The 23,534-nt window shown below is 25.7% G+C and overlaps 2 protein-coding genes across 4 annotated transcripts; one reads left to right on the forward strand and one right to left on the reverse strand.

The window, feature by feature from the left end:
- The first annotated feature begins 201 nt into the window (after positions 1-201).
- LOC122503638 lies at positions 202-14,087 on the forward strand. Of its 3 annotated transcripts, XM_043614258.1 has the most exons (8): positions 202-326; positions 872-1,209; positions 1,439-1,696; positions 2,216-2,425; positions 2,496-2,818; positions 4,710-4,846; positions 12,513-12,704; positions 12,782-14,087. In XM_043614258.1, the coding sequence occupies exons 7-8, from the start codon at positions 12,675-12,677 to the stop codon at positions 13,775-13,777; spliced, it is 1,026 nt and encodes a 341-aa protein (XP_043470193.1). In that variant the 5' UTR covers positions 202-326; positions 872-1,209; positions 1,439-1,696; positions 2,216-2,425; positions 2,496-2,818; positions 4,710-4,846; positions 12,513-12,674; the 3' UTR covers positions 13,778-14,087. The 3 variants fall into 3 exon arrangements, with proteins under 3 accessions (XP_043470193.1, XP_043470195.1, XP_043470196.1); XM_043614260.1 differs by lacking the exons at positions 202-326; positions 872-1,209 and having other exon boundaries at positions 1,337-1,696; XM_043614261.1 differs by lacking the exons at positions 202-326; positions 872-1,209; positions 1,439-1,696; positions 2,216-2,425; positions 2,496-2,818 and having other exon boundaries at positions 4,401-4,846.
- A 1,573-nt stretch (positions 14,088-15,660) lies between these two features.
- Positions 15,661-22,818, reverse strand: LOC122503640 (transcription factor Adf-1-like). The gene is made up of 5 exons (XM_043614266.1): positions 22,615-22,818; positions 21,903-22,062; positions 16,793-16,958; positions 16,539-16,675; positions 15,661-15,835 (listed from the first exon to the last, which is right to left on the reverse strand). Exons 2-4 carry the CDS (start codon positions 22,057-22,059, stop codon positions 16,543-16,545), a joined length of 456 nt encoding a protein of 151 aa, XP_043470201.1. The 5' UTR covers positions 22,060-22,062; positions 22,615-22,818; the 3' UTR covers positions 15,661-15,835; positions 16,539-16,542.
- Positions 22,819-23,534: the final 716 nt, after the last annotated feature.

The following is a 23,534-nucleotide window of genomic DNA, read 5'->3' on the forward strand; positions in this document are numbered from 1 at the left end:
GCCTTTAAGGTGAACCAAGAATATGATTAACTCCTTAAAGGCAAAATTAATTTTCTTGCTACCAGTTCTCCACTTAGCTCAGTTAGTTAGGATGTTATGGAGAGTCCACAATAGGTGCAAATGCTAGGCTAGTGCAAGTACAAGTGCAAGTGTCACAGAGTTGGACTTGGTTGCGCGCGCACCGTGTTGCCAACTGTTGCGGAGTTCGTGAAAAAAGTTTTTCCTTTTGGTTTTGAAACTTCGCCGTTTTTGACAAATTTGTCTTAATTTAACACCGCCCAGCATTTATTAATTAAATTATTTAAATTCTTACGCATTTTCATCAAGTAAGTAATTATTTTTTTACTAAAATTTTAAATTACCTCACCAAAGCCACAAAATATTATAGGTTATGTTTACTATATTAAGATTTTATTAATTTTTTTATTATTATTAATGTTATTTAATTAATAAACTAATGTTCTCATAACCTCTGAAATATTTAATAAATATTATTTTTGATTTTCTTAAATTGAAAGAAAATTTTTTATCAAACTTTATTTATGATTTTTTTCTGCTCCTTTTTATTTATTCGACACATTTTTTTTATTTGAAAGAAAGATTATTTTTTAATGTTACAAAAATTTGTTAATAAATAGTTGGATTGAAGGCCCACAAAGTTCGAATTCAAATTCTTTAAATTTTTTAAAATTGGTATATAAATTCTTAATTTACTTTTTCTAATCATGAGGAACTGGGAATTCTACAAATGTTAATAAATTTTCATGTGATCACTGAAAAAAAATAATTGTTATTTATTACCTGACGTGATATTAAATGATTTCATAGAAGTACTATTGTAGCAAAAACTACATTACGAATTTTTTTACAGTTTTTTACAAGGATGTTCAATTTTTATTTTATAGTGGTAATCTCAAACCACTGGTTGAATTTCCTTCATTTGATGCAGAGGTATTTTCATGAAAGACGATTACCTTTCCGACGTTGGTGGGTGAAGCCACATATACAAGAAGACATGCGAGATAATTTTGGAGCCTACGAAATGTTGTTTTTATATTATGCAAATCATGATAGCGAATCTTTCTATAGTTTGATGAGAATGGATGTGAAATCGTTTCAAAAATTGTATAGTTTTCTGCGTTTAAGACTTATCAAAAAAAGTTGGAGAAAGCCCTTGAGCGGAGAACTGCGCCTTGCTTTAACACTGAGGTAAGTTCCAAATTTATGGAAAATATTTCTTCATTTGACAAAATTTTTCTTTAAATCAAAGTTCCAAGGTTGCTACAAAAAAATTAAGTTTCTTTTTCTGTTTTTTACCTACCAATTTTATTCTTTCGGATTTTTCCCTTAATTCGTTGATTTTCCTAATCTGTGGTAAAATTTTAAAAAAATACATAATATACTCTTTACAAATAAACATAACATTTCCTGTTTATAGTTATCTGGCTTACGGTGATAGCCTCTTCACTACATCAAATTTGTTCCGCGTGGGTAGAAGTACAACGTATGAAATTGTAGGAGAAGTTTGTCCTCTGATATGGGAATTGTTGTCGCCGATTTATCTTCCGTGGAAATCTGCCGATGAGCTTAAAGTTGTTGCCCAGGGTTTTTGTGCAAGATGGGATTTTCCAAACTGCATGGGAGCTCTGGATGGCAAAGAAATACGGATTAAAGCTCCACCACATTCTGGCAGCATGTATTATAATTATAAGAAGTTTTTCAGCTTCAAATTATTAGCAATATGTGATGCACTCGATAATTAATTTTAAAAAATTAGCTTTCGAAGATTATTTATTTACAAAAAAAATAGTTCAATGTCTTTGAAGAATTTTATTGTTTATGAAAATAATTGAATTGTTGCAAATAATTTTTTAAAAATGTTTTAAAAAGAATTGATTTTTTGTGAAAAGTTTTATGTTTGAAAATAATTGAGTTCTTCATAAAGATTTTATGAACATTGTTTAAAATAATAATTTAAATATTATTTTTGAAAGTAATTGAAATATTGTGAAACATTTGTATAAAAATATTGTTTAATAATTGATTTTTATGAAAATACTATTCTAAATTAATTGAATTACTATGAAAATTGTATTGTTTATGAAAATAGTTAAATTTTGTATGAATAATTGAATTTAGAGTTTTTTTTTTAAATAATTGAATCGTTTTAAAGAAATTTATTATAATTTTTGTAACAGTTCTTTGAAATATGTAGGTTCTGTGAGTGACTTGTCTGCATTTCGCAACACCGATTTATACAAAGCCCTAGAAATGGGTGAAATTGATCTTCCTAGAGACGATTTCCTACCTCAAAGCAATATTCTTATGCCATACTTTTTTATCGGTGATGCAATTTTTGAACGAAACTGACGCCTTTTAACAGAAACAATATTGTTTCCGAAGAACAAAGAATTTTTAATGAAAGGTATTTTAATTATTTATTATATTCAATTATGATTTATAAGAAAAATATTTAATAATTTAATTTATTGTAGATTATCCAGAGCACGAAATTGTATCGAAGACTCTTTCGGAATCTTGACGAGCAAATGGACAGTTTTCAACAATCGACTTGATTTTAATACAGAAAAGTCGATAAGCGTTGTTCAAGCATGCATATGTTTACATAATTTTGTAATCAATGAGGAACTGATTAATAATCCCGAGAGAAGACGAGTTTCTGTTCCCGCGCGAGTCCGTGCAAATGAAGAAGCAAGGAATGAATTATTTGTTCATCATAATATGCCTAATGACGCTTATGATCAACAACATCTTTTAGCCACCTATTTCATGTCCCCAGAAGGAGCACTACGTTAAGGTATTTTTTTTATTTGAATTTTAAAAAACTGCGGCTTCGTATTCATCTCCTTGTTACGAATAGGATTTAATTTAATAAAAGTAAAATAGATAAATTATTTTATTATCAATTTAAATCTGTCGTGATAACGAAAAATGCTCTTCAGCAAATTAAATAAATTTGAATAGGTAGGGGACTTTTCCTCTCTCACAATTATTAATATCAATTGTGTAGTTACAATTAATAAGAATAGAAATTATTGGTTAAATTAATATTTATTTAATTATCAAATTTACATATATTTTATAAACCTTTAATTTTCCAATATATAAATGTTCTGGGATTAAAATATAAATTATAATAAAAAAAAGAATGTGAATATTCTTTTTAGTAAAATCTCATGAAATCAACTTATGAAAATTGATTTGTGTATATGAGTGTAATGTGAAATTATTTACTCACTTTTAATCGTTATGTTTGCTTCTTTTATTTGTATTTATATCGCAGCAATCTTCCTTTTCTCTTACTTGTATTTAGTCTCAAACTTGATATTCTTTAAAGTGGACTTAATCTCAATTCAATATTTCTATTTTACAATAAATGGGGACTACGCCCTTTAATTCACAAAAAGGATAAAAATTCTTTAGTCTTTATGACTCACAATATATATAACGTTCAGGTACTTTGCCTGAATTAAACTGCCCAACTTAGTTTCGCCAAGTTTACGCGGGCAACTGCCCAGATTTCTTCTTGTCAATTCTTTTTATTGATTGACAATTAGGTGGGGAAATCCTCAATGCAGTTTATTCTGACAGCTTGCAGAATTTGGTACTTGCAAAATTTAGATTTTGACCACTTCGTTGTTGTGCAATAATTTACAAATAATTGAAAGAAACCTTGCCTTGCGATATTAACATAAAAAGAAAAATGTGCTTTGCTTAATTTAATTGTGCTAATTACCCGATTAAAAGTGGGTTGTTAAGAATTTTGCTTAATGTTGGAATTTATTGGTGTTGCCAATAAATATGTATTTTTGTGTAAGAACGATAATTGTGTTTTTAGGTTACAAGTCAAAATTATTAAATGGATTCTATATAATTCAATTAAAATTCGTAGTTTCTATGTAAATATAAAGGTTACGAAGTCATACGTAACACTCCTAAAACAAATTACTATTATTCCTGTTTTCGATTTGCTACTATTTGTATACTTTTTTTAGATTTGTTACAATAAAAACATAATTTTTCTTTTTATTGTGAATTTACACAACTTTAAATCCGTTAATATTTATTCTAAGAAATCAATTTTTTTAGTATGATTATGATTAAATTATTCAAAATAATTAATTTTTCTATTAAGTTCTTAAAACACTTCAAAAAAATTCGATTACTTACAAATATTTCAATAAAATTCTTGTTAAGAATTCCATTACTATTGTAAATAAAATTTTTTACAAAAATTCAATTACTTTATAAAAATTATTCAAGTTTTGAATTTAATCTATAAATTAATTAAAATTCTTTGAATAGTTAAATTCTCGTAAACATTTAGAAATACTTATTTAAATTTGCAATTAATTGGGAATTTTGTCAAATTTTCGTGATTTAAAAATTTTTTTTTTAAATTTAATTTTTTGATTCCCATTCACTTCAATGCATTGCTTCTCCTCCAGTAAAACAGCCATATGGAATTTCCCGCCACCCAACTCGAACTACCTAATAAGAATGAAAGTGTTGCGCAAGCGCAGCGCGCAACTTGTAGCAGTCGTTGTCATTCCTCCAAGTAGACAGAGTGAGACAGACAAATATCAAAAAGCCTGTTTGAACACGTGTTAGTGATAGCTCATATCTGCACAATAAAAAAAAGAATTTAAATTTAAAATGAACACAATTAATCAACAAAATTTTGATAGAATTTTAGTTACTTTGGTGTTTCAAAATCCGTGTATCTATATACCCTACGTGCAACAAACATCACCTCCAGGCACCTTAGGAAGAACGTGGTCCCAAATAAGTTGCAAATTAAAAGAGTTGAGAATCCCAATAACAGGTAATAAATTGTGTATTAAATTAAATGCAGGCGATAGATGTTTACAGTTTTACATTGAAAACTACATTTTATATTGTATGCTTTGTTGTCACGCAACCTGGAAATCCCTGTTTAAAAAATTTGATAGAAATGGAAAGAAAAAAATTTCTTTCCATTTCAATCCTGTTTCTGAATCAAAAATTTTCAACAATTACAATCAGTTTCTATCACATAATTTTAATAGAAAGTCTATCCAAATCAATACTTTGTCTATCCGAAAATTGTCCCATGCGTTGTCCCACTGATTTCGAAGAAAGTCCTATCAAATTCTATCAAAATTGATTATTAAAAATTGTTTCCAATCCAATAAGATTTTTTGATTTAAATTCTATCAAATCCTGTATCGAAAAATAACAAAAAGTTCTTTCCCATTGTATCCGATTGAAAACATAGTTTTAAAAAAAAATTTGTGGAAAAAATAATAAAAGATTCTTATGACCTTTAGTAACATTATATTCTTAGCACACTCCAAACATACAAACATTCTAAATTAAACTGGAGGAATTAAATTAAAACTTGTACCCTATGGGAATCAAACCCCGCACCTATGACCTATCTATCTAAACGCTTAACGACCGCGGCTATCGAATCGACGTGAGAAATATTTTTCGACCTGTCTATATAAACTGCAACTTTGAAAAACGTAAGTTTATGTAAAATATTATAATTTTTGTAAGTACCTAAAAAAATACAAGCAGAAATTAAAATATTTATAGAGATTTGCAATATATGCTATTATGTTAAAAGTATTAATTAAATATTTAATACATTTTTGCTCAAATGTCATTTGACCGCTTTGTAATTTTTTGCAAATATTTGCAAAAAATAACATTAAGCGAAATAAAAAACAGAAAATTCGTAAAAATTAAAATTCGCAAAATGACTGGGTCAGGCCAGCTCAACTGTGTTAAAAAAATTTCAATGATTTTCTAAAATATTAAAACTTTTATGAAACTCTGTAGTTCACAACAAAACAATAAAACACTTTTAATCGTTTTTTGAAATTTTTGTTATTTTTTTGCATTAACAAAATATTACAAACTTTAAAAAAAATTAATAACTCAAAAGTCGTTTACCATAAATTAATAAAATTTACACTGATTACACAAAATTGTTCACTCTTTTAAAAGAAAATATTTGCATGATTGTAAATTTAAAAATTCCCTATTTTTAATAACAATTTTATAAACAATTTGAATTATTTTTGTGTTCTCTACCCCTCCAAATGCAATAAAACTTATAGGAAGTATACTCAGTAGTCTTTTCTTGAAGCTCCTAATAAACAATTTTGGTATTTTCAATTTGGAATGTACCTAACGAATTTTTTATTAAAAACGCGCGTCCACTCCACAATGGGAAAAATTTGATTGTCGTGGAAAATTCAGTCTAGAAGTTACAAATATTATTTGTTTTTAATAAATTTTTTTAAATGAAAGTTTATAAAATTGTGCACCAATCAGATTAAATCTGATATCTTAACTTTAAAAAATATTATTGCTACGCATTTTTTAACTAATATTTTGGAAATTTTTTCCTCTTTTGTTCATATATGTTGTTAAATAAAAAATATTTGTTAACAGTTTTCAAAATTCTACCGCCACAGATCGGTGCGCAATTTTACAAACTTTCATTTAAAAAAAAATTATTAAAAACAAATAATATTTGTGACCTCTATAGACTGAATTTTCCACAACAATCAACTTTTTCCCACTATGGAGTTGGCGCGCGTTTTTAATAAAAAAATTCGTTATGTACATTGGGAGCGTTCACAAATGATGTCACGTTTTTGGGGGGAGGGGGGGTCTCCACTAAACGTGACACAATGAATTTTTACATATGAAATTGCATGAAATTGAGAAAATTTTTTAACACAGTTTAGCCGGTCTGACCCTACTATTGGCAAAATTACAAATAGCAACTGTAACAAATTCATAAAAATATCAATTCCAGAAATGCAAATTTGCAAAAATAAAATTTGCAAAACAACAATTAGCAGAAATAATGATTCATAACAGAGCAGTTTTGCAAAAAAGAAAAAATAAGAATTAGCAAAAGTATCTAACAATTTGTAAAACTGTCAATTGCGAAGAATGCAAGTTTGCAAAAATAACAAATTTGCAAAATAACAGTTTAGTAAAATAAATATTTGTAAAAATGTAAATTTGCAATAATAATTTTTTGCAAAAATAACTATTGGCGAAAATGACAATTTTATGAATTCCAATTCGCGATTAATCAAACTCTTTAAATTCCAAATAGAATGCATCCCCGAATAAAATTAAACCAAGATGACATTATTCAAGATCCAAACTCAAGCTTGTTGATTTTTAATTTGACATGACAAGTGAAATTTCATGTGGAAGGAATTTAATAGGTGTTCCATCAAAACTCATAGATAGAAAGTTATAAGACGTTTCAGATAATAGGATTTGGTAGAAAATGTATCCAAATCTTTGATAGAGAAATATAGTATTTTCATGTTGAAAGAATTTGATAGGTATTCAATCAAAACTCATAGATAGAAAATTATAAGATTTTTCGACTCATAGAATTTGATAGAATTTGTATCCAAATCTTGGATAGAGAAATATTAAATTTTCATTTGGAAAGAATTTGATAGGTATTCAATCAAAACTCATGGATAGAAAACTATAAGAATTTTCGACTCATAAAATTTGATAGAATTTGTATCCAAATCTTGGATAGAGAAATATTAAATTTTCATTTGGAAAGAATTTGATAGGTATTCAATCAAAACTCATGGATAGAAAACTATAAGAATTTTCGACTCATAAAATTTGATAGAATTTGTATCCAAATCTTGGATAGAGAAATATTAAATTTTCATTTGGAAAGAATTTGATAGGTATTCAATCAAAACTCATGGATAGAAAACTATAAGAATTTTCGACTCATAAAATTTGATAGAATTTGTATCCAAATCTTGGATAGAGAAATATTAAATTTTCATTTGGAAAGGGGCCGTACACATAATACGTCACGCGATTTTTGACCATTTTTAACCCCTCCCTCCCCCTATGTCACACTTCGTCACAAACCTTGAACCCCCCCTCCCCCTATAACGTCACGTCACACACGTAAATTTTAATGTGAATTTTATACATTTGACATTATATATTATATCCTACACTCAAAATTATTGAATCAGTTAAAAATATTTTTTTCTGACAATTAGTTAAAAATAACTGATGTTTCAATACAATTTTTTTTGATTAATTCATTTAGTCACGTTTAACTACCTATATCACCGAAACTTTCCTAAAAATTTATTAAAGATTTACTCGCAAGCTTAGAAATATTTAAATGCAAAGTTTAGTGAAAATTGTGTAAAGATTTAAATATCCCACTTCAATAAATGTTTAACGCGAAACTTTCCTGAAAATATTCACGAAATTATAGTCGAAAATGTAATTAAAATGTTCAGGAATGTTTCAAGCTATATTTTTAAGAAAATTTGACGATAAACATTTATTGTATAGTGAGAAATTTAAATCTTTACACAATTTTAACTAAACTTTGCAAGTAAATTTTTCGAAGTATGCAAGCAAATCTTTAATATACATATTTAGAAAAGTTTCGGTGTTTTGTGGATAATTTTTCAGTTGTTTTTAACTGATTCAGAAGCAAAAAGTCAGTCACTACTGATTGTCAGTTAAAACCATGATTTTTAACTGATTCAAATTAAAAGAATATATTATTTATCATCATATTATAAATAATATGCCAATAGATGTTAAACAGGAACATAATAGATATTAAATAGTTTAAAGCATTTTTAACTAGTTTTATTTAGAAAAAGTGACATTGTCACATATAATTTCTTATAATCTTTGAATTTAAAAGATTGTAACGTAACACATGAGTTCACCCCCCCCCCTCCCCCATGTCACACTTAGTCACAATTCTCAGACCCCCTCCCTCCCCCTAGCCGCGTGACGTATTATGTGTACGGCCCCAAAGAATTTGATAGGTATTCAATCAAAACTCATGGATAGAAAATTATAAGATTTTTCGATTCATAGAATTTGATAGAATTTGTATCCAAACTCTTGATAGTAAAATATTGAATTTTAGTATATTATTAACTTTGATAGATAATACATCAAAACTTATGATAGGAATGGATTTCATTTTCTACTTTGGATAGAAGTGGATTGGATTTTTAATATTTGATTAAATTGGATTCGAATTTCAAGGATTGAAGGAAGAAAATTCTATCAAATCCTATCCATTTTAATAATTTTTTTAAACAGGGATGTCAGGGTATTATATAAACATTGAAGAAACCTGGAATAGTCAGGCAATTTTGATCGAAATCCTGGAAAATTATTGTTTTCTTAAGTTATTGTGCTTATTCTTGAAATCTAATTATTCTTAAATATTTCAAAATTAATTCGATTTAAATATAATTAATTTTAATATAATTCAATTATTTTCATGAATTTAATCAAATTTTTTAAACGGATTAAATTATTTTTATAATTAATAATACTCTTCGCAGAATTTCAATTATTTTTAATACAATTTTAATTAAATTTTTTGAAATAATTTAATTATGTTTAAAAGTTTTCAAGAAAAGTCTTCAAAACAACTAAATTCTTATAAAAAATTTTAATAAAATTATTCCAAGGTTTCAATTACTTGCAAAAGTTGTAATAAAATTCTTATCAAGAATTCAATTATCTTAGAAATAACAAAATTCTTTCAAAAAATTCAATTATTTTTAAAAAATTTAATAAAATTCTTCTCAAGAATTCAATCATTTTACAATACAATTTTAATTAAATTGTTTTTATAAGTTCTAAAAAAATTCTGTAAAATAAATAAATTCTTCTTAAAAATTTTAATATAATGATTTCAAAAATTTAATAATTTGCAAAAGTTATAACAAAATTCTTATCATGAATTCAATTATCTTTAAAATAACAAATTTTTGTGCAAAAATTACATTATTTTTAAAAAATTTAATAAAATTCTTCTAATGAATTCAATTATCTTCGAAATTCATAAATAACAAAATTCTTCGCAAAAATTCAATCCAAAATTCAATTATTCTTAAAAATGTTTAAAAAAATGTTAATAAAATTTTTGTCAAAATTTCAATTATCTTAAAAGCTTTTCTCAATTCAAGCAAATTTTTTACAGAGATTAAATTATTTTTAATACAATTTTAATTTAATTTTTCGAAAAATGAAATTATTCTTCAAAATTTTATTAAAATTCGTCAAAATAATTTTAATTATACCCATTTAAAAATTTGTTGATAAAATTCTTTATGAAAATTCTATTTTAAAAAACATTAAATTCTTCAATAAATTATTTATGTTTGTATTTAAATAATTAAATTCTTGTAGAATTTTCTGATAAAAATTGATTTAAATATGAATTTCAGTTAAAATTTTAGATAATTATTGAATATTAAACTCTCTAAATTGAAGTTAGTAAAAATGTGTTCTAATTTGAATTAGTGACTAACTTTTTGCTTTTCAATTAGCAGATTTTACTAATAAATAGTCGTTTCTACTAATTTAATAGTAAAATTTGCTAATTCAAAAGGAAAAGGTCAGTCACTAATTCCAAGTAATAAACATGTTTACCAATTCAAATTTATACAGAAAGTATTGTAGCGTGGATTTTTAGGAATAATTGAATTTTGAAAAGGTTTCAAATTACAATCTTTGAATGTTTGAATTTTTTATACTTTTAATTGAAAATTGTGTAGATTTAATATTTTCTTAAAAAGTTTAATTGAATTTTTTTAAGTTATTTGAAGTTTTTATTTTCTAATACATATTTGATTGAACAATTTCAGAATAATCGATGAAATTTCATAAAATTAAATTGCAAACAAAAGAATTTGAAAATTTTCAATCATTTTTTTTAAAAAATTATTAAAAACAATTAATTTAAAGAAGAATTTTAGTAAAAAATTCCGGAAAACAATAATTGAATTCAACTGATGAAAGTTATTTTGAAGGAGTTACAGTAACAGTATTTTATAATATGAACTAATGATTCCATCAGTCCGTAATTTTTAATATTATTATAAATTTTTTAATTTTAGAAAGGTTTTAATTTGAAATTTATGAAAATCTTAATTCATATGGAAAACTTATAAGGATTAATTATTAAATTTTGTAACATATATGTAGTTTTAAAAACTTATTTTTATTTCATTTAAAAAGGAAGAAAAGTTCGTAAATTGTACAATATAGTTTTGAGAATTTTAGAGAAATTACAAATGATTGCAGGAAGTTAATTATTTCTATAAAAGTAATAAAATTCTTCGCAAAAATTCAATTATGTTCAAAATTTTTTTTAAATTCTTGTCAAAATTTCAATTATTTTTAGAAATATTAAAATTCTTTTCCGAAATTCAATTATTTTCAAAAAATCTATTAAAAACGGTCAACATCTCAATTATCTTTATAAATAAATAGCAAAATTCTTCGACAAATTTCAATTATTTTTAAAGTAATAAAAAATATCAAAAATTTTAATAAAATCCATTGAAAAATTTCAATTATTTTCCAAAGTAATAAAATTCTTTTTAGGAATTCAATTATTTTCAATAGAATTTTTTTAATTCCTCGAAAAAATTCTTAAAAATTTTATTAAAATTCGTCCAAATAATTTAATTATTTAAAAATTTGTTGACAAAATTTTTAATAGAAATTGATTTCCAAGAAAAAATTCAATTATTCAATAAATTATTTGGTTTTGTATTTAAATAATTGTATTCTGGTAGAATTTTCTCATAAATATTGATTTAAAAATAGATTTCAGTTAAAATCTTAGATTATAATAATTGAATTCTTTCAAAGAATTTCATTAAAATTTTAAAAATAATTGAATTTTATCGAGACATTATTTTTAAATTGTCTTAAAAATAATTAAATTTGTACTAAAAAAAATGTTATCAAAACTTTTTTAAAATGTTTGAATTTCTGCTAAAATTCAGATATTTTTGAAAATAATTGAATAGTTGCGAAGAATTTTATTAAGACTTTTGAAAGTACATAATTGAATCTCTGCAAAGATTTTTATTATTTTACGAAAAATATTTAAATTCTTGCGAAAAATGTTATTAAAATTTCTGAAAGTAATTGAAGATCTGATAAGATCTTTGTTATTTTTAATTGATGCCAAGAATTTTATTAAAAATTTTTTTAAATAATTGAATTCCTGTTAATTTTTACAAGAATTTAATTATTTTTGAAAATTTTAATAACATTCGATATAAAGAATAGTTTTAGATAAAAATTCTTAAAAATAATAATTGAATTGATAATGATTTTAATTATTATAAATTATTTTTATTAATAATTATTATTAATTATTATAAAACGTGAAGAAAACGATGACTTCGAGTCGAAGACTCGGAGTTCTCGATTTCTTCATGTTTTTTAGTTATGAAAAACTGAATTTCTGGTTTTAAGTAAAATATTCTCTTATTTGATTCGCCCTGATTCTATTTTTGTCAGTTGGTCCGTAAAGTCCGTATTTTTAAATACTTTCACTTCTTCGAGCCCTGCCTGGAACACCTGGAAAAGTCAGGGAATTTGAAATGAGCAAAATTTTATAACAAATTTTATTTAATTTACAGATCCGCAGAAGAGGTGGAACCAATTAAGAAGATCTTTCAATGGACATTATAAAAAATGCAATTCCAGTTGGTACTTATATTATGATCTTCAATTTTTAGTTCAGCACAGCAGAATTAAATCATTCAAAAATCCTGGATCTTCCGGACTTCAAACTGTTCCTAATGCAAAAAATACTCATCTTTCAGTGTCAGGTGTGCAATTAAATATTTTTTTAAAATTAATTGAATCATTATAAAATATATAATCGAAAAATGTGTATTTTTTATAGATGTTGAAATGTCTTCACCGTCTTGCAGCTCTTGGGGAGAGATCATCAGATGGAAATAATGATGCAGAGAAATCCTCAACTGATGCGGAAAATGTTAATTTTCATAATTTATTAGAAGATAACGAAGCAACTGACCAAAAACCATTTTCGAATTACGATGTCTTATATTTTGAGGATGAAGTTATTACAGTTGATGACGATAATGTGATATCACAAGCTTCAGATTTTTTACAAACGTCGTCATTCTCACAAATTTCTCCAGTTCATCAATCGTTTTCCACTTTTTCGCAATCACAATCTTCATTATTGCCTTCACAATATTCAACTTTGCCAAATGAAGATGATTTTCAAAGTGGCAATTCTTCATGTCGACAACAGTCAGAATTATTCGAATCGCAAGTTAATTCACAATTACATTCCACAGAAGATGAATTTCAATCACAATTAAGAGGATTTTCAAAAAATTCATTGTCGATTTCTGCACTTCAAAATCCTTTTGCAACATTTTCTCAACTTCAAGAACCATCCACATCAGCAACCTTACAATTTGGGGATTCTTCAAAAAATTCTTCCACGATTTCTCAACCGCATATTATTTCTACGACTTCTCATCAACTCCAAAAGCAATCATTAAATCGAAATTTAAAAAGAAAAGTAATGCCTGATAAACCTAATGCATTTGATGCATTCCCTACAGCTCCCAAAATGAGACAATACACTCGAATACAAGATATTCCTAAAACTCAGTTGACTAGTAAAGCTAATAAGTTACCGCCGATAGATCGATTTGCAAAAGAAAAATGTGCCAAAAGGCAAAATGAAATGTCCAGTATTAACGAAGCAATCTTGCGCACGTCTGAAAATTTTCAAGAAATGTCAAATGCATTTACTCAATTCGCGAAAACGAAACAATTAGTCTTACAAAAACAGTTGCAGAAGACTGATACTCCTGTCCCTCGTGGAGATGCTCTCTTTAATTTATGTGCAAATGACTAGATGCAGATTGAAGAAAATAAACAGAAGGATTTAATGGACAGAGTCTTAGATATCTTGCTGAAATATAAAAAAGATTAGATGCACTATTTCGCTGTGTGCTTTTTACGACAAATGTTATTTACATTACTCGTTTGAAAATGCCCCCCTTCGTCATTAATTTTTTCTGTTAAATGTTAAGTATCTCTCAAATAATTATTAAATTACAACAATAATAAATATCACAGGTAATTTTAAAGGTTAAAGTGTGTGCTAATGGTTATCCACTTGCCAAAGAACCACAATTTTCTGTTATATTTTATAAAATTTAATAAGTTTTGAAATATGTACTGCATTTTGCTGATTTCAATATTTGTTAATCAAAATTAAAATTTGACAGAAAGGATCGTTTTTAAATAATTGGTATATTATTTAATTTTGAAGTTGAAGTTTATTTTAAGTTATGTGAATTTTAACTATTCTAAAAAATGTATTATTTTGATACATATCATAAAAAGTTTTTATTATGTTTAAAAACAGAAATTTGAATATTTAGAAATATATCAAATTATATAATGTTATTCAATTATATTTTATAGATATTTAACTACTATTGACGCGCTATTTAATGTTGAAGTTTAAGTTAATTTTAAGTTAAGTGAATTTTCACTATTCACACTAACAAATTTATTATTTTCATACACTAATAGCCATAAACAGTTTATTTTGTTTACAAACAAAACTGAATATTTAAAAATTTGACAAATTATATATTATTATTCAATTATATTTTCTAAATATTTCAGAGAAATTATAAGTTATTATAATTCATTAGTAAAAACAGAACCAAAAATTATTTTTCTTACTTGAAAAGAATAGGGGAGAGGGCCCTAAGGTGGTCACCCATCTTTTAAACGACTGTAGATTTCTAATGGAATTATATATAAAGGTCAATAATACGGCGTTTGAAACTTTATCTTATCACCTAACTTCCTATCATGAAGTTTTTTTCATTTCATTAATAAAAAAAAAGTTATGGCACTTTTTAAAAAAAGTTGAAAATTCGACTTTTAAAAAAGTGGCCCCAAGGTGGTCACCATACAAAAATTCACTAAAAAAGTTTTAAAAAAATGTAAAAAAACGTATTATTAAGTTGTTTATTTAATATTAATTGTTTTTCAGGATGACAGAAACATATTACATAATATTTTTTTGCACTTTGTCCTTTCTTCAAAAATGATACTTTTTGTGTATGTATTAGTCAGGTAAAATTATGAAAATAATTCTATTTCATTATTATTCATCATAAAACTTAAAAATTGATAAAATTCACATTCACAGTGATAAATGTTGATAAATATAGCGTATAAGCACATTTTCATAAAAAATCAAAAGTGACCACCTTGGGGCCAAAAAAGTGTCCACCTTAGGGCCAAGACACAATTTTTTAAACGTTAATGAAAAAATTTTTTAAAGCACAATATTAATTATATTCATTTGGAATACTATTGTACGATATATAAAGATAATTATAACGATTTTTACTAATTAAAAATGGTTAATTTCGATGATTTTAACACCCTGAGAAAAAAATTTCTCGATCATTTAAAAACAGAAATTTCACGACGTTCACGTTACAAAGAGACTCATACGATTATTTACCTCAAAACTTTACTAAAATCTTTGCCTTCTCAAATAATGACAATAACAAAAAACATTTGAAGATACTAACTAATATACAACAATTTTCTTAGGGTGACCACCTTAGGGCCCTGACCACCTTGGGGCCCTCTCCCCTACTTTAAATAATTTCTACGGTAAATAAATTTGTTTCATTTACTTCGAAATGTGTTTTTATTTCATTTAAAATTAATAAGGATTATCCTTCTTTCATTAACTGACTTAATTCTTTATAACAATTTACTTTTTGATTTTGAGGGATGTTGTCCCATATATCTTTTATCACAATCAATCGCTCAATTTTAATATTATTTTTTTGAAGTGATGATTCGTCTGGTTCAGAATATTCTATCTGGGTCGGAGAAGAAGATGGTGCATTGAGAGGAAAGTAACAGAAGATATCTGAAAATAGAAAATTAAACATGCTTCATATAGTTTTTTTTTAAAGCAAGCAATCAACTTTTATTTAAATCGAGTTTCAAAACAAAAATAATAAAAATCTTTTTATGGAAATGTATGAATGAATTTCCATGATTTCATTAAAGGCTCCCACTCAATACTTAATTTTAAAAAATAGCAAAAAGTAGTTTTAAGACTGAAAAAAGTAGCTATTCAAAATTATAAATATGATGACTAATAAACTCGTTTGAGTTAATTTACAAAAATTTTATTCTGAGTATTACCCGACATTTTTCTCATTTAAAATAAAAAATCACTTTTTTTCTTATCCAGATTATAACTTCAATTCTAATTTTTTATAAAAAAACAATTATTTTCCAGATTTTTATTTAGAATTCTTTAAAAATTTAAATTATATAAATATAGTTTTTTGAAACAAGAATTTTGTTAAAGAACATAACATTTATTTTAACAAAATTTAACTATATTATTCATTCAATATTCAATTATAATCTAAAAAAATTGACCGCTCAGATTTAAAGACAAATACACAGTTTTGAAAATATGCTTATTTGTTTAAAAAAATTTTTAAATTAAATCATTTTTTTAAACAAATAAGCATATTTTCAAATAGATGAGTGAGAAGCCTGTCATTAATAAACTATTTTCATTTTTTAAAAATTGACACTTAATTATACCACCATACCACTTTAAAATTCACCTGCATCATCGAACACTTCTCTTCCTTCTTCTTCCTGTATTTGAACTTCACCTTCTTCTTCATGTTCTTCATCTTCACCTTCTTCTAGGTGCTCATTTGGTCTTTGGAAACTACTAACAGTACTGAAAGTAAATGATTATTTCCGTTATTAAAAAAAATTGACTTTATGATTTATACAGCAGATTAAATACAGGAAATTTTTATACAGGAAATTAAGAAAAAAATTATTTAATTCTAACCTTTTGTGATCGACGATATCTTTTAAAAAAATCAACTCGTCGTAGTACATCCATTTTTCTGTATGGCATTGAGCAGACGAACCTGATGGAATATATGCTTTAATTTTTGTTCTTTCCTTCACAAAAATGTCTTTTAATTTTTTCCATCTTTTGAATGCTTGATCAGCTGCAATAAAATAAAATGCACTGAAACTAACTTAATTCAGATTTAAAATTATAAAAGGTACAAAAATTATTATTATAATTTACTAATGCAAAATTTTTTAAAAATAAAGTAACTTTCAAATTTTTCTTTCAAAAATATCACAAAATTTATTCTCAAAATCTTAATTAGGAAAAACTGAAAGTAATTTTAAAAAATTATATTTCATTTAAACTTAATTTTTAATACTTAATTAGAATAAGATTATAATTAATTGTTTTTAATTTTTAAGAATAATTTTCGAAAAGATTCAATTATGTTCAGAAATTTTAATAAATTCTTGAAAACAATACAATTTTTTCCTTAATTCGTTATAAAATTTTCCAAAAAAATTTAATTATTTTCTAATGTTTCAATAAATTTTTCGAAACATTTCAAATATTTTTATAAGTATTTAGAAAAATTTATCGCAAGAATTAAATAAAAAATAGTAACGATTAATTTAAAAAGTTGAAAAAATTCTTTGTTAAATAATTTATTTTTAAGAGTTTTACTTAAAATTAATTTAAAAAACTACATTTTCAAAAACACTTAAAGAAATTCTTTAAAGGAATTTAATAATTTATAACATGGGTCAAACCATTTTATTTCGCCTAATGTATTTTTGACCTTCAGAAAAAATTTCAATACTTCGGGAAAATATTCTTACATGTTTTGGGATTACGAAATGCACAATGATTTGTAAAAAATAATTTCATTTCATATAAAAAAAGATATTATAAATTGAGAGTACATGAAAAAAGGTTACATTGACAGGCATTACAAAATATTTAAAAAAGGAGTAATCTCTTTAAGAAATATAAAAAAAGCGATTGCTATTTATTTTTAAAGACTTAATTTGTGATTTGAACTTGATAAAAGTATCAAATGATTTATAATAAACTGTAAAATATGTTATTTAAGTTTCTGTATGAAATGTCAAAAATCGATCATATTTAACAATTTTTTTTGACAAAGTCATTTAATTTTCGTAAATCAGAATTATTTAAATAATAAGTATTTTAAATACACTTTATTATTATTTAAATACTTTTTTGATTATCAACTGAGAAATATAAAAAAATTTACTTTAAAAATGAACCATTCTTCATTTTATCGGGATTTTGAATGTTTGTAACTTCGTTGGAGAAAACCCGATTTAAGCCAAATTTTTGGAGCATGTTGATTGAAACAATATCTTCCTGCTACTAAAATTTCGCGATGGGTTTTGCACAAGTTTTCAAAAAAAATTGATTTAAAAAAAGTATTTATTTTGAAGGTTAATGACAAGTATTATAGCTGACTTGAAGTTGGTTTGTTTTAAACTGACTTTAAAAAAATCGTTTTATTTTGAATTTGACTTTTATTGCAAGTAGCGAACCAACTTCAAGTCAGCTATAATACTTGTCATTAACCTTCAAAATAAACACTTTTTTTAAATCAATTTTTTTTGAAAACTTGTGCAAAACCCATCGCGAAATTTTAGTAGCAGGAAGATATTGTTTCAATCAACATGCTCCAAAAATTTGGCATAAATCGGGTTTTCTCCAACGAAGTTACAAACATTCAAAATCCCGATAAAAAGAAGAATGGTTCATTTTTAAGGTAAATTTTTTTATATTTCTCAGTTGATAATCAAAAAAGTATTTAAATAATAATAAAGTGTATTTAAAATACTTATTATTTAAATAATTCTGATTTACGAAAATTAAATGACTTTGTCAAAAAAAATTGTTAAATATGATCGATTTTTGACATTTCATACAGAAACTTAAATAACATATTTTACAGTTTATTATAAATCATTTGATACTTTTATCAAGTTCAAATCACAAATTAAGTCTTTAAAAATAAATAGCAATCGCTTTTTTTATATTTCTTAAAGAGATTACTCCTTTTTTAAATATTTTGTAATGCCTGTCAATGTAACCTTTTTTCATGTACTCTCAATTTATAATATCTTTTTTTATATGAAATGAAATTATTTTTTACAAATCATTGTGCATTTCGTAATCCCAAAACATGTAAGAATATTTTCCCGAAGTATTGAAATTTTTTCTGAAGGTCAAAAATACATTAGGCGAAATAAAATGGTTTGACCCACATCTCAAATAAAATTGTTTAAAAGAGTTTAATTTTTTAGAAAAATTTTAATAAATGTTTACATTATAATTATTAATTATAATTTTTAAAAAAATTGACATAATCAATAATTTTCTACAAATTTTAATTAAATTCAATTATTAAGAAACACGATTATTTTATAAACTTGAAAGAAATCGTTGATGAAATTAAATTATTTTGAAAATTATCAATTAAAATTATAAAAGAAATCCATTTAAAAAAAATTGAAACAAATTTTTTAAACAATTTAATTTGAATTATCAATCATTTTCATAAAATTCTTCACAATAATTAAATTATTCTTATAAATCATAAAATTCTCCGAAGGAATTGAATTATTCTAAAATTTTTTGATAAAATTCTTTATGCAAGAATTCAATGATGTCCAATACATTAATTTTAAAATTGAAAATATTTAAAAAGAAAAAATATTAAACATGTGAGGAATCAAAGAATAAAACAATAACTAACTAATTTGGTCAGGTAATTTTAAGAAAAATGGTCTGCAAATCCTGAAAAAGTCAGGCAATTTTTATATACTGAAACCGCAGCAACCCTGGTATTTTGTTCTAAAAAAATTAGTTTTTCTATACAATAACACAGCCACACAAAAAAAATTAAGTGTCTTGATCTGGGGCCGAGACATATGTATTCCGATGTATTTCGATGCGCTGAATCCGAATCCGCCATCAGAATTTGGCCAATGGGTCCTGGTTTCGCCCTAACCTCAAAAAATACCCTAAAATCGCTAAAATGGTCACTTTTGATTTATCAAAATTGAATCTAACCGCATGTTGATAATATTCTAAGATCCCTTAATTTAAATTAACTATTCTATAAGCTTTTCAATTGAAAATTCCTATAAAACATTAAATCTATCGAACCTAATCTCAAAAACACATCTAAGATTCCAAACAAACAAATTATACCATGCACGGCACAATAAAAATTATGTATGCTCATGAAAGTTACAACTTAGGTGTTTTTATGATTGCTGATTACGAATCCGGTGTTAGTTTATCAAAATTCAAAATGGCGGATCCAATATGGCGAACAATATAATTAAAATTTGTTTGGATTGGCTTGAAAATCGTTACTCGGGGGTTTTCGGGGCCGCTGATGACGAATCCCATGTCGGTTCTTAAAAATTCAAAATGGTTGATCCAATATGACGGTCTTTATTATTTTAACGATTATTTTAAATTTATTAGCTGAAGTGCGCCAGTTGTGGGCACCTCTACGTAAACTTCGACGGCAAGCAGACTTTACTGATCTAAGTATTGCTAGTCGTGTTCGTTGACAATACGGACTTTTTGTATTAATAACGAAACAAATATATGCATTCGTGTAATAGCTGAGAGCATAATAAAGAAAATTTGCATTAAATAAATAAAAGAGTAATTTTGTATTGTTTTCAAAGAGCAACATATGGGTGTAGAATCTGTAGATTCGTTCAGAAAAAAGGGTTTAATTTTTTTTTGCAGTGTTGTCATTATATTTTGTGATTTACCTTCGTGTTTAACCAAAATCCTGCATCAGTCTTTTTAAAAAATGACTGTCATTCCCGGTTGTGGGCACCTTTATGTTAAGGAGGCTCTACCAACTGACAATGATGTGGACTACTGACTCATCTATCTAAACTTTCTGCCAAGGAAATTGACAGCCGAAAACTCCATTAAATGCGATGAATATAGTCGTTCAGTGCATTAGAAGTGCGTTATGATATGCGGGCCAGCTACTTCACATGGTAGCATTATGCTTCTGTTAGCGATGAGCATAGTGTGAAAACGTGTCATCATTTTTGTTCTTTATTCCGGCGAAGTCTCTTAAAATAAATAAACTTTTATTTCTTCTTTATTTGTGTTGGTTTCTTGTAATATTTTTCCATTTTTAGCGGATTTTTCAAGGGTGCCTACAACCGGGTACAAAAATTTTTTTGTCAAAAAATTTCCATTTCACTAAATTTCTAATAATTGTTTTCTAACAATTCGTAAGACTTTAAGATTATAAAAATTTATATACGATTCGTTATCTAATGTCCCGAAAAATTCCGCGAGTAATAAATTTAAAATAATCGTTAAAATAATAAAGACCGCCATATTGGATCTGACATTTTGAATTTTTAGAAACCGACATGGGATTCGTCATCAGCGACCCCGAAAACCCCCGAGTAACGATTTTTAAGCCAATCCAAACAAATTTTAATTATATTGTTCGCCATATTGGATCCGCCATTTTGAATTTTGATAAACTAACACCGGATTCGTAATCAGCAATCATAAAAACACCTAAGTTGTAACTTTCATGAGCTTACATAATTTTTATTGTGCTGTGTATGGTATAATTTGTTTGTTTGGAATCTTAGATGTGTTTTTGAGATTAGGTTCGATAGATTTAATGTTTTATAGGAATTTTCAATTGAAAAGCTTATAGAATAGTTAATTTAAATTAAGGGATCTTAGAATATTATCAACATGCGGTTAGATTCAATTTTGATAAATCAAAAGTGACCATTTTAGCGATTTTAGGGTATTTTTTGAGGTTAGGGCGAAACCAGGACCCATTGGCCAAATTCTGATGGCGGATTCGGATTCAGCGCATCGAAATACATCGGAATACATATGTCTCGACCTCAGATCAAGACACTTTATTTTTTTGTGTGGCTGTGTAATTTATGAATAACTACTTTTATGTTTCAAAATGTTAAATTTCACTTAAAATTTAAAGTATGATTTTTAATTCAAAACTATTTTGTTTAATTATTTTTATACAGTTCTTTAAAATTAATAAAAATTATTTATATACCTGTTATGTCGCTTCTAACTTTTGTATTGAACGCGAGAACAATTTGTTCCCAAGCTTCCTTTTTTTTAAAATTATTCTTATAATGCTTCGAGGCTTTATCGTAAATTATCGGATGGTTCTGCACTAATCTTATCAACAGGCTGTTTAGATCCTCCATAGTCTGTAAAAAACAAAATTAGTGAAAAAATTTCTAAAATTTGTTTGGAAAAGTCGCAATTACGGAAGGGACCTCTGAAATTTCAACTCATCTGAATTTTAGTTGTTTATGGTTGGTTAATTATTTTTCTAACAAATTTTGGTTTTTTAAATTATAATATGTTTCGAAAAATAAAAAAAAATTAATTAACTAAAAATTTTTAAATAAGTACCAAAATTTTCAAAAAATAGAAATTTGTACTACTCTCGTAATTTTTATTAATTATCTAGCAAAAATGTTTAAAAATATGCATGTGACTGAAGAAAAGAGTATATAGAAAAAATTATTCTGTTTATGAACGTAATTTTTTTATTTCGATTAGATATTTCGTTTTAATTTTATAAAAATAATATTTATTAAATATTTCAGAGGTTATAAGAACATTAGTTTAATAATTAAATAACTTTAATAATAATAAAAAAATTAATAAAATCTAAATATAGTAAACATAACCTATAATATTTTGTGACTTTGGTGAGGTAATTTAAAATTTTAGTAAAAAAAATAATTACTTACTTGCTGAAAATGCGTAAGAATATAAATAATTTAATTAATAAGTGCTGGGCGGTGTCAAATTAAGACAAATTTGTCAAAAAAATCGTAATCACGCGATTATTTTACTACTTAACGGCTGTTAACGGCGAAGTTTCAAAACCAAAAGGAAAAACTTTTTTCACGAACTCCGCAACAGTTGGCACCGTGCGCGCGCAACCAAGTCCAACTCTGTGACACTAGCATTTGTACTTGTACTTGCACTAGCCTAGCATTTGCACCTATTGTGGACTCTCCATTAGAGAGTGCGTCTGAAGGCAGATCCAGTTATTGCCGGCGGACGCTCAAATATTTCTAAACATTGTTTTTAAAAGATTCAAAACACTTTTAAAACTCTTATAATCCAAAGCTCAAAAATCAAAAGTTGTAAAACTTAAAGATACAATAAAAGAAATTTGCATCTAAGGATATCCTTCCGATATCTTCCATAAATAAATCGACATCTTTCCGTAATCTTGCGTAACGATATAAATCGCCCTGACATTTACCAAACAGTATGTGTCTATTCCTCGCACAAATTCTAAATTCTCAAAGATTAATATTATTTTATAAATTCTTAATTATTGTTTAAAATTTAACTTTTAATATGTATGATTAATCCCACGTGAAAAAGTTCCCGGGAATTGGACCGAGAAATTCCCGGGAGTCACTTTCGAGAAATTCCTAGGACTCTCTAGGAAAATTCCCGGGAAAGTCCTGAGAAATTCCCGGGAGGGTCCCGAGAATTTCTCAAGAGTAACTCCCGGGAATTTCTCGGTTTAATTCCCGGGAAATTTTTCACGTGGGGACTGAAATATTAAATTTTATGAAATTATCAATTTTAGTGACTAATTGTTAAAAATTAAAAATATAAATGTTTAATTTAAAAGGCAGAATATACTGTT

The sequence above is a fragment of the Leptopilina heterotoma genome, unplaced genomic scaffold (genome assembly GCF_015476425.1).
Source record: "Leptopilina heterotoma isolate Lh14 unplaced genomic scaffold, ASM1547642v1 Lhet_267, whole genome shotgun sequence".
NCBI lineage: Eukaryota > Metazoa > Arthropoda > Insecta > Hymenoptera > Figitidae > Leptopilina > Leptopilina heterotoma.